The sequence below is a fragment of the Lucilia sericata genome, unplaced genomic scaffold (assembly GCF_015586225.1).
Source record: "Lucilia sericata isolate MDLA Ls3-8-SP2 unplaced genomic scaffold, ASM1558622v1 Contig000624F_arrow, whole genome shotgun sequence".
NCBI classification, from domain to species: domain Eukaryota; kingdom Metazoa; phylum Arthropoda; class Insecta; order Diptera; family Calliphoridae; genus Lucilia; species Lucilia sericata.
This window is the reverse complement of record NW_023994630.1, coordinates 4,855-16,893: the sequence shown is the minus strand read 5'-3', so window position 1 is coordinate 16,893 and position 12,039 is coordinate 4,855. Positions and strand designations below refer to the sequence as shown.

At 32.7% G+C, this 12,039-nt stretch overlaps 2 protein-coding genes across 2 annotated transcripts; both read right to left on the bottom strand.

The window, feature by feature from the left end:
* Positions 1-8,652: 8,652 nt before the first annotated feature.
* Positions 8,653-9,394, bottom strand: LOC119606802 (hypodermin-B-like). The gene has a single exon (XM_037960395.1). The coding sequence runs from the start codon at positions 9,376-9,378 to the stop codon at positions 8,653-8,655; it is 726 nt and encodes a 241-aa protein (XP_037816323.1). The 5' UTR covers positions 9,379-9,394.
* Positions 9,395-10,974: 1,580 nt separating this feature from the next.
* LOC119606797 (trypsin-3-like) lies at positions 10,975-11,592 on the bottom strand. Its single transcript, XM_037960392.1, has one exon. It carries the CDS (start codon positions 11,590-11,592, stop codon positions 10,975-10,977), a length of 618 nt encoding a protein of 205 aa, XP_037816320.1.
* Between the last annotated feature and the right edge of the window lie 447 nt (positions 11,593-12,039).

Genomic DNA, 12,039 nt, shown 5'->3' with positions numbered 1-12,039 from the left:
TTTTCTTAACATAAATAAGCTGTAAGTTTTTTAAATAAACAAAAGCAAAAAAATATATAAAACTGATTTCTCAAAACTAAACCACAAATTAGTAATAAAAGAAAAATCTCTAATAAAATAAATATAAAAAAAAGAAAACAAACGTGCAATTTTTATAAATATTTTATCTCAAAAATGAATAGGAAATAAAATAAAAATGAAAACAATGAGAAAAAACTAAAACAGGTGCAAAGTCAACATGAGAAAAGTGTATCAAAAAGTAACTTAATAAGCAACTGTTAAAGCAAAATTTTAAAATAAATAGTACTAACTTATAAAAAAAGAGTACTTTTTTAGGTTCTAAAGTACCATGCTATAGAATAGACTATGTAGATTAGACTATGGACTGGAGTATAGACTAGACTATAGAAAAAACTATAGACCACAGATTAGACTATAGACTAGAGTATAGGCTAGAATATAGACTAGGTTATAGACTAGACTATAGACTAGACTATAGACTAGACTATAGACTAGACTATAGACTAGACTATAGACTAGACTATAGACTAGACTGTAGACTAGACTATAGACTAGACTATAGACTAGACTATAGACTAGACTATAGACTAGACTATAGACCAGACTATAGACTAGACTATAGACTAGACTATAGACTAGACTGTAGACTAGACTATAGACTAGACTATAGACTAGACTATAGACTAGACTATAGACTAGACTATAGACCAGACTATAGACTAGACTATAGACTAGACTATAGACTAAACTATAGACTAGACTATAGACTAGACTATAGACTAGACTATAGACCAGACTATAGACTAGACTATAGACTAGACTATAGACTAAACTATAGACTAGACTATAGACTAGACTATAGACCAGACTATAGACTAGACTATAGACTAGACTATAGACTAAACTATAGACTACACTATAGACTACACTATAGACTAGACTGTAGACTAGACTATAGACTAGACTATAGAATAGACTATGTAGATTAGACACTGAACTGAAGACTAGAGACTAGACTTAGACTAGACTATAGACTAGACTATAGACTAGACTATAGACTAGACTATAGACTAGACTATAGAACTAGACCTATAACTAGACTATAGACTAGACTCTAGACTAGACTCTAGACTAGACTACTAGACTAGACTATAGACTAGACTATAGACTAGACTATAGACTAGACTATAGACTAGACTATATGAACTATAGACGGACTATAGACCAGAGACTATAAGACTAGACAAGAGAACTACAACAGAATAGACCACAGAACTAGAACAGAACTAGAACAGAACAGAACTAGAACAGAACTAGAACAGAACAGAACAGAACTAGAACAGAACTAGAACCAGAACTAGAACAGAACTAGAACAGAACTAGAACAGAACTAGAACAGAACTAGAACAGAACTAGAACAGAACTCGAACAGAACTAGAACAGAACTAGAACAGAACTAGAACAGAACTAGAACAGAACTAGAACAGAACTCGAACAGAACTAGAACAGAACTAGAACAGAACTAGAACAGAACTAGAACAGAACTAGAACAGAACTAGAACAGAACTAGAACAGAACTAGAACAGAACTAGAACAGAACTAGAACAGAACTAGAACAGAACTAGAACAGAACTAGGACAGAACTAGAACAGAACTAGAACAGAACTAGAACAGAACTAGAACAGAACTAGAACAGAACTAGAACAGAACTAGAACAGAACTAGAACAGAACTAAAACAGAACTGAACTAGTTTATTATTTGTATTTAAATTTTTTTAATATATGTATTTGGATTTATTTTGAAAAAACAATTTTTATTATTATTAATTTTTCAGTTTGTTTTATGTTCAAAATCAAACCAAAAATTACTTTCATTATTCTTGTCTTTTTGTAGAGATTGTTATTCTAAAACTCATTTCCTTTTTCCGGTTGATGTAAAAAAAGAACAACTAAAACTTTAAACATTTAATGTAATTTTATGTTTTTATTATTATTTTCTTTATTTTGTTAAATGTTGTCACTATTTGTTGTTATTGTTTTCGTTTACAACATTTTTTTCAAAGTTTTGCTTTGCAAAAACTGTAGACTCAACGAACCCTAACCGAAATTGTAAAAAAATATAAAAAAAAAATCTTTATTTCTTAACAATTGAAGCTATTGTCATTTATGTTTCTTCGTGCCTTATTTAGAAAGTTTATTGAACTTGGATTTTTATTTATTTTTGTCATTTCTTAAAATTTGTTTGCTGTTCATTTTAAGCTGTGATTTTTATCACTTTTATTTAGCGTTTAACTTAACATTGTTGCTGTTGAATTTTTTAATTAAACTTTAAAATACTGAAACCATAAAATTGTTAAATTGTATTAAATCTAATGTGACAGTGGCAATTAAGTAAAATCAGCTGTAATAGATTGTTGTTTAGCTCCAAAAAAAAAGTGTGGCCAACTTGAGCAACTAAAGCTTATGGAAAAAATTGTTAGTTTTACACCTTTGTTTATGGTTTAAAAGAAGCCTTTTTACGTTAGTCTAGATCTTTAGAGATAATTTTTTCTAGTTAGTGGTTAACACTTTATTTACGTAAATTACGTAGAGATAACATTAATTACACAATTATTAACATTACAAACATTATAATCACTGCAATTTTTTTCTTCTACTATAAAAAATATTTTGTTAACCTTGGACTTCTAATGCGTTTATATCTAGCAAACAACTAACTTAAAAGTCTTAAAGATTTTAAAGATTAAACCACATATTTATATATAAAATTTGTTAAACGCTAAATGGCCAACTAGTTGCAGAAATAAATAACAAATACGTCATCGCAAAATTAACAAGTTTTTTTTTTAAAAATTAAACAAAATAAATACAAAAATAGCTATTAAAATGTAAACATTATTTTAAAATAATTTATAAAAAATGTTAACAATTTGTTAAATTTTGTTGTTTTTTAAAAGTTTTATTTTTCAACTACAAACTAAAATTTAAAAAAAAAAATCATTAATACCTAAACTCCACCCATATTTTTATAAAATAAATATTTATATAAATATTTATTTCACACAACAGACAATTCTTAAATCAACAATAATTAAACGCATTGTGTGAGTTAGACAAACCATGATGATTAGTCCAGCAGAAGGAATGTTGCCAACTGCAACATTATAATGTTTACTGTGCAATGGGCTTGGGTGTTTATGTTTAGGCAGTGCTGACAACTAAGTGCTTTTCCTACATAATCATTAAGTCTCAAAACTTTATCAAATTGTTTGAAAACAGGGAGGAAATTAAGAGAAAATCACAAATTTTACTTTGAAATTATTGTGAAAACTCTTCTCCCGTGTTAATCCAGTTTAGTGATGATCCACTTTATTGTTTATTTACTTAAAGTTGGCCTCACTGTTTTAATGTAAACAAAACGGGGAGTAAGCATAACACTGTCTCTCCCTTTGTCAGTAAAACCGTTATTTATTTATTGCTTTCTTGCACGCATGCAAATTTGTGTTGAATGGCAGGGATGTTAACACGAGTTTTAGTTTTAGTTTTAAATTTATGTTGGCATCAGTTTTAATCAGGGTTTGAACCGATTCTTATCCAATTAAATTTTGGATCAATTCTAATTCAGTTCTTAAGCGAATCTACTTCAGTTCGATTCAAATACTATTGCAGATCAACTCTAATTGTGTTCGGTAGCACAAGTTCTTACTAAGTCAGCTGTATGTAAATTATTGTCAAATTTAGTAAGTAAGTAAGTTAGTTAGTTAGTTAGTTAGTTAGTTAGTTAGTTAGATAGTTAGTTAGTTAGTTAGTTAGTTAGTAGTTAGTTAGTTAGTTAGTTTAGTTAGTTGTTAGTTCGTTGTAGTTCGTTAGTTAGTTAGTTCGTTAGTTCGTTAGTTTCGTTCGTTTGTTCGTTCGTTAGTTCGTTCGTTCGTTCGTTCGTTCGTTCGTTTCGTTCGTTCGTTCGTTCGTTCGTTCGTTCTTGTTCGTTCGTTCGTTTTCGTTCGTTCGTTTTTTTCGTTCGTTCGTTCGTTCTTCGTTCGTTCGTTCTTCGTTCGTTCGTTCGTTCGTTCGTTTAGTTCGTTCGTTGTTCGTTCTTTCGTTCGTTCGTTCGTTTTCGTTCGTTCGTTCGTTCGTTCGTTCGTTCTTCGTTCGTTCGTTCGTTCTTGTTCGTTCGTTCGTTCGTTCGTTCGTTCTTTCGTTCGTTCGTTCGTTCGTTCGTTCGTTCGTTCGTTCGTTCGTTCGTTCGTTCGTTCGTTCGTTCGTTCGTTCGTTCGTTCGTTCGTTTCGTTCGTTCGTTCGTTCGTTCGTTCGTTCGTTCGTCGTTCGTCGTTCTTCGTTCTTCGTTCGTTCGTTCGTTCGTTCGTTAGTTCGTTCGTTCGTTCGTTCGTTCGTTCGTTCGTTCGTTAGTTCGGTCGTTCGTTCGTTCGTTCGCTTCGTTCGTTCGTTCGTTCGTTCGTTCGTTCGTTCGTTCGTTCGTTCGTCGTTCGTTCGTTAGTCGTTCGTTCGTTCGTTCGTTTCGTTTCGTTCGTTCGTTCGTTTCGTTCGTTCGTTCGTTCGTCGTTCGTTCGTTCGTTCGTTCGTTCGTTCGTTCGTTCGTTCGGTCGTTCGTCGGTCGTTCGTTCGTTCGTTCGTCGTTCGTTCGTTCGGTCGTTCGTTCGTTCGTTCGTTCGTTCGTTCGTTCGTTCGTTCGTCTGTTCGTTTCGTTCGTTCGTTCGTTCGTTCGTTCGTTCGTTCGTTCGTTCGTTCGTTCGTTCGTTCGTTCGTTCGTTCGTTCGTTCGTTCGTTCGTTCGTTCGTTCGTTCGTTCGTTCGTTCGTTCGTTCGTTCTTCGTTCGTTCGTTCGTTCGTTCGTTCTTGTTCGTTCGTTCGTTCGTTCGTTCGTTCGTTCGTTCGTTCGTTCGTTCGTTCGTTCGTTAGTTCGTTCGTTCGTTCGTTCGTTCTTCGTTCGTTCGTTCGTTCGTTCGTTCGTTTCGTTCGTTCGTTCGTTCGTTCGTTCGTTCGTTCGTTCGTTCGTTCGTTCGTTCGTTCGTTCGTTCGTTGTTCGTTCGTTCGTTGTTCGTTCGTTCGTTCGTTCGTTCGTTCGTTCGTTCGTTCGTTCGTTCGTTCGTTCGTTTTCGTTCGTTCGTTCGTTCGTTCGTTCGTTCGTTCGTTCGTTCGTTCGTTCGTTCGTTCGTTCGTTCGTTCGTTCGTTCGTTCGTTCGTTCGTTCTTCGTTCGTTCGTTCGTTCGTTTCGTTCGTTCGTTCGTTCGTTCGTTCGTTCGTTCGTTTCGTTCGTTCTCGTTCGTTCGTTCGTTTCGTTCGTTCGTTCGTTCGTTCGTTCGTTCGTTCGTTCGTTCGTTCGTTCGTTCGTTCCCCCGTTTCCCTTTCGCCCTGGCCCCCCGCTCCCCCCTCCTTTCCCGCCTTCTCCACCCCCTGCTCTTTCTAGTGCCTTTTCCATCCCTGCTCCCTGCCGTGTTTATTAAAACAGTCTAAAACATAAAATGAGTGTTAGTTTTGACATATTCACAAATAATTTTAATTTGCTAATTAGAAAAGTTAATAAAAGTAAGAATTATGTAAATTATGAAAATAACAATACCCTCCCCTATTACGGTGGTGTAGGGTATAATGAAAGAATGCATAAAAATATTCTGCTTAATAAACAAAGGCCTAAAAATTAACCTAAAAATAGGATAAAGGGGCACTGTCAGTTCATTAAGTTAAATGTCAAAGAAATAAAAATATTTTAACGCAATTTTGTCTTAAAAAAATGACTAGCCTTAATGTAGTTTTATTAAAATTAATTGCTCATATTCATACAATATTTTTTTTCTTAATTTCAGTCGCATTGCAACCACAGAATCAACCACTTGACATTGGTGTTATTATTAAATATTAGCTTTTTTAAAATTTTAAAAAAATATTATTTTACGGCAATATTAATTTACAAAAAAACTGCATTAATTTATGCAAGTTGAAATTAATTGATATCTATTTATTAATAGAAAACATAAAAAATTATTATTAAGATGAATTTTTTTTTAGTCTAGAGATCATAAAAGTGTTAATTTTTAATTAAATAAACTAACAAATTGAGAGCATATTAATTAGAACATGAAGAATATAAAATATTTAAAAATTTAATCATGACAACAAAACATCTCTGTTTTAATATTTTTAAAGTCTTTGTTCTTAGTTTATGTGCATTAAATGTCAAACTTGTTCTAAAAACATTAATATTTCATGTTTTGTCTGCCTTGGGGTTTTCTTCATGACAGTTTTCATTTTCCGTCTGTGTTCTGCCTTTCAGATTTAGATAATATTTTGAAAACTTCTAACAACTTAATTTATGAAAAAGACAAACGCTAGATGGCGTGAAATTAAGAAATTACAAATGCAAATATTATAATGTTTAACAAAATTAAAAATTAAGCCAAACGTAAATTAAAATAAGATTTTAAAGAGGATTTGAAGGCAGGTTTAGAAGGTTCTAAAAAGATTCTATGAAATTTTGTGTCAATTTTATTTCATTCCTGAATAAATTCTTATTCACTTTTGAGTGCTGAATCAATTAAGATTGAATTCTAATTTCATTCTAGATCAATTCTAATTCAGTTCTAGAGCAATTCTAATTCAGTTCTGAATCAATTATATCAATTCTAATAGCATTCCGCATCAATCCTAACTCAGTTTTTGATCAACTCTAATTCAGTTCGAAATTACTTCTGGATTAATCACAATTCAGTTCTGGATCAATTCTAATTAATTCCTGGATTAATTCTAGTTATGTTCTGAATGTATACGAATCAATTCTACTTTGGTTCTAGATAATTTTTCAATTAATTCCTGATCTATTCTAATTCATTTCAGAATCAATTCTTATTCGTTTCCTTCCTTTTACCTTCTTCATTGACCAAATTCTGTTTTCATATTTTTTTTAAATCTTTTTTTATGATTTAAAGTTCTACATGTTTTCACACATTAACATTTCTAAATACAAAAGTATTATTTACACCATAATTATTCCGAGTCATTACGTTCTTGACTAAATGAGCCAAACTACCAGTTTTTTTTTGTTTTCGTGTGATTAAGTTTAAGTTTTTTTTTTTTTTAATGAGTGTGACCAATTTGTTTACCGGTTTGAGTCAAGTAATCATAATATTTCTTTTAAATTTAATGCTTTTTTGTAGTCTTGTCATTTTATGTTTTATTTTTAATATACTGACAAAAGTTTTTTAATATAATTATGTTTTAAATTTAATGACCAATCTTTTAAAAAGTCAACAAAAAAACTGACGAAGGTGTCACACGGATGTCGTACAAGTGTGAGAATGTTTTGAAAATATTTTTGTGTAAATGTCGATGAAAAACAGAGAGGATCAGGCAAGAAAAAAGTTTGGTTATGTCCAGTTCAGTTCTAGTTCAGTTCTAGTTTTGTTCTAGTTTAGTTCTAGTTTAGTTCTAGTTTAGTTCTAGTTTAGTTCTAGTTTAGTTCTAGTTTAGTTCTAGTTTAGTTCTAGTTTAGTTCTAGTTTAGTTCTAGTTTAGTTCTAGTTTAGTTCTAGTTTAGTTCTAGTTTAGTTCTAGTTCAGTTCTAGTTCAGTTCTAGTTCAGTTCTAGTTCAGTTCTAGTTCAGTTTTAGTTCCGTTCTAGTTCTATTCTAGTTCTGTTCTAGTTCTGTTCTAGTTCTGTTCTAGTTCTGTTCTAGTTCTGTTCTAGTTCTGTTCTAGTTCTGTTCTAGTTCTGTTCTAGTTCTGTTCTAGTTCTGTTCTAGTTCTGTTCTAGTTCTGTTCTAGTTCTGTTCTAGTTCTGTTCTAGTTCTGTTCTAGTTCTGTTCTAGTTCTGTTCTAGTTCTGTTTCTAGTTCTGTTCTAGTTCTGTTCTAGTTCTTCTAGTTCTGTTCTAGTTCTGTTCTAGTTCTGTTCTAGTTCTGTTCTAGTTCTGTTCTAGTTCTGTTCTAGTTCTGTTCTAGTTCTGTTCTAGTTCTGTTCTAGTTCTGTTCTAGTTCTGTTCTAGTTCTGTTCTAGTTCTAGTTCTGTTCTGTTCTAGTTCTGTTCTAGTTCTTTCTAGTTCTGTTCTAGTTCTGTTCTAGTTCTGTTCTAGTTCTGTTAGTTTTAGTTCTGTTCTAGTTCTGTTCTAGTTCTGTTTCTAGTTCTGTTCTAGTTCTGTTCTAGTTCTGTTCTAGTTCTGTTTCAGTTATGTTCTAGTTATGTTCTAGTTCTGTTCTAGTTGTTCTAGTTTCTAGTTCTGTTCTAGTTCTGTTCTAGTTATGTTCTAGTTCTGTTCTAGTTCTGTTCTAGTTCTTTCTAGTTCTGTTCTAGTTCTGTTCTAGTTCTGTTCTAGTTCTGTTCTGTTCTGTTCTAGTTCTGTTCTAGTTCTGTTCTAGTTCTGTTCTAGTTCTGTTCTAGTTCTGTTCTAGTTCTGTTCTAGTTCTGTTCTAGTTCTGTTCTAGTTCTGTTCTAGTTCTGTTCTAGTTCTGTTCTAGTTCTGTTCTAGTTCTGTTCTAGTTCTGTTCTAGTTCTGTTCTAGTTCTGTTCTAGTTCTGTTCTAGTTCTGTTCTGTTCTGTTCTAGTTCTGTTCTAGTTCCGTTTTTTGTAATTCTAATGACAAAACTGCTTTTTTTCAATTAATTTAATTTATTTATAATAAATCAATTTAATTATGCCTAGTATTTTCGTCTATCCAATGCTTAACAAACACTAAATTAGTGAAAACCAATGGTTTATATTCGGAATCGCAGTCTAAATGCCACGACACTAAACCCCATAACTCTTCGTTCACAATCAGAGAACCAGCTTGATCGGGTATACATGAACCTTCTGGTATGCTAGTACAAATAAGTGCATTCTTTGCTGGAGGCATCTCAAAGTTATATTTCGTTGTAAAATTTAAACATAAATCCTGTGGCCACAGCTCGACCTCTGTATGATACAGCCCTGCACCCTCACCGAGTTCCCAATACACTAGAGTGCCTTTTGTACCAGCATCAAATGGATAACTTGATGTTGCTATTTCAATAGAGTTCACATTGGAGGCACTCAGATCGATTGGTTGCAGAAGTTTTATAAGAGCTACATCAAAATCTCTTGTATTGCGATCATAGAAGGGATGTATAACGGTAGCATCTATTTCATGGTCAATTGGTGAAGATTCATGATTGTTTACACCAGTAGTTACCAATAAATTTATCGGTCGTAAAATATCGATACAATGTGCTGCTGTTATAATTGTAAATTTTGAAATGATGGCACCACCACAAATATCGAGGCTATTTTCCTCTATTAACACTTCAAAGGGGAATTCTTCATCTTTAGCTAAATTAATGACGGCGCTGTTCAAGTTAAAATAAAAACTTGAAATTATGAGGAGAAATTGCAACATTGCAACTAGAATTTCAGCTTTGATTTGTAGCAAAATATTCGAAATATGAGTTAAAAGTGTGTTTAAATATGTAATAAACGATAAAAAATTAAATTTACCATTCAAATTGTAATTTACTTCGGGAAAAGTACAAATATAAATATTTATTTAAAATTATATACTAACCTTTTCGACATCACATTATTAATTCCATGATTCTAAGCTCCATAGCTCATTCACCTCACGATTGTGTCTACCCAAATCAATTTTAGTTCTACAGGTTCTAGTTAAATTTCAGTTCTAGATGATTTCTAGTACAGTTCTAGTTCAATTCTAGTTCAGTTCTAGTTCAGTTCTAGTTCAGTTCTAGTTCAGTTTCTAGTTCAGTTCTAGTTCAGTTCTAGTTCAGTTCTAGTTCAGTTTCTAGTTCAGTTCTAGTTCAGTTCTAGTTCAGTTCTAGTTCAGTTCTAGTTCAGTTCTAGTTTAGTTCTAGTTCAATTCTAGTTCAGTTCTTGTTCAGATCTAGTTCAGTTCTAGTTCAATTCTAGTCCAGTTCTAGTCCAGTTCTAGTTCAGTTCTAGTTCAGTTCTAGTTCTAGTTTAGTTCAGTTCTAGTTCAGTTCTAGTTCAGTTCTAGTTCAGTTCTAGTTCAGTTCTTGTTCAGTTCTAGTTCAGTTCTAGTTCAGTTCAGTTCTAGTTCAGTTCTAGTTCAGTTCTAGTTCAGTTCTAGTTCAGTTCTAGTTCAGTTCTAGTTCAGTTCTAGTTCAGTTCTAGTTCAGTTCTAGTTCAGTTCTAGTTCAGTTTAGTTCAGTTCTAGTTCAGTTCTAGTCAGATCTAGTTCAGTTCTAGTTCAGTTCTAGTTCAGTTCTAGTTCAGTTCTAGTTCAGTTCTAGTTCAGTTCTAGTTCAGTTCTAGTTCAGTTCTAGTTCAGTTCTAGTTCAGTTCTAGTTCAGTTCTAGTTCAGTTCAGTTCAGTTCTAGTTCAGTTCTAGTTCAGTTTCTAGTTCAGTTCTAGTTCAGTTCTAGTTCAGTTCTAGTTCAGTTCTAGTTCAGTTCTAGTTCAGTTCTAGTTCAGTTCTAGTTCAGTTCTACTTCAGTTCTAGTTCAGTTCTAGTTCAGTTCTAGTTCAGTTCTAGTTCAGTTCTAGTTCAGTTCTAGTTCAGTTCTAGTTCAGTTCTAGTTCAGTTCTAGTTCAGTTCTAGTTCAGTTCTAGTTCAGTTCTAGTTCAGTTCTAGTTCAGTTCTAGTTCAGTTCTAGTTCAGTTCTAGTTCAGTTCTAGTTCAGTTCTAGTTCAGTTCTAGTTCAGTTCTAGTTCAGTTCTAGTTCAGTTCTAGTTCAGTTCTAGTTCAGTTCTAGTTCAGTTCTAGTTCAGGTCTAGTTCAGTTCTAGTTCAGTTCTAGTTCAGTTTCTAGTTCAGTTCTAGTTCAGTTCTAGTTCAGTTCTAGTTCAGTTCTAGTTCAGTTTCTAGTTCAGTTTCTAGTTCTAGTTCAGTTCTAGATAAGTTCTGTTCTAATTCACTACTATTATTATAGTTCAATATCATCGGTTTTTTTTTTTTAATTTTAAGTGATAAAACTATGTTATTTTTATTTATTTTATTACTCCTACAATACGTTAATTTAATTATGCCTAGTATTATCATCTATCCATTGTTTAACAAACACTAGATTAGTGAAAACCAACGGTTTATATTCGGAATCACAGTCTAAATGCCAGGACACTAAACCCCAAAGCTGATCGTTTACAATCAAAGAACCAGCTTGATCGGGTATACACGAACCTTCTGGTATGCTAGTACAAATTATCGCATTACTTGCTGGAGGCATATCGCTATAATTTTCGGTGGCAAAATTTAAACAAATATCTTGTTGCCACAATTCGACCTCTGCATAATATAGCATTGAACCTTGACCTAGTTCCCAATAAACTAGAGTTCCTTTTGTACCAGCATCAAATGGATAACTTGATGTTGTAATTTCAATTAAGTCCACATTGGAGACACTCAGATCTAACGGTTGCAATAGTTTTATTAGAGCTACATCAAATTCTCTATTCCTTTCATTATATAAGGGATGTAAAGCAGTAGCATCTACTTCATGTTCAACTGGTGCAACTTCGAAATTGTGCCTCCCGGCAATTATCTTTAAATAATTCGATTCTAAGACATCGATACAATGTGCTGCTGTTATAATTGTATATTTCGAAATGATAGCACCACCACAAATATCGAGGCCCATCTGTCTCTATGACCACTTCAAAGGGAAATTGTTCATCCTCAGCAAAATTAATGGCGGCGCTATTCAGGTGAAAATAACTACTTGAAATTATGAGTGTTAGGAGAAATTGCAACATCTGACTTAACTTTTAAATTTGATTTGAAATAAAATATTCGAAATGTGGGTTTAAATATGTTATATTTTCTAGGAGTATAATAGGCGTTAAGACATTAATTTAACCATTGAAATTATAATTTATTTCGGATATAAAAAAAAATATATTTATCTAAAAATATATGCATATTAAAGCAAAAGTTTATAAACGGAAGCACATGCTAGATACCATGATTCCTAAAGACCCATAGTTCTTCGTTAACAATATAGTTTCCAAATTGATCGTTTATACATGATTCCGGTGCAAAGTAGTTACCTTTAAGTCTTCTGGTTCTATTTAATTAGATCAGTTCT

Bases quoted from the DNA above. Each gene is read 5' to 3' on its own strand.
- LOC119606802 (XM_037960395.1), bottom strand. From the start codon at position 9,378: ATGTTGCAATTTCTCCTCATAATTTCAAGTTTTTATTTTAACTTGAAC.
- LOC119606797 (XM_037960392.1), bottom strand. From the start codon at position 11,592: ATGGGCCTCGATATTTGTGGTGGTGCTATCATTTCGAAATATACAATT.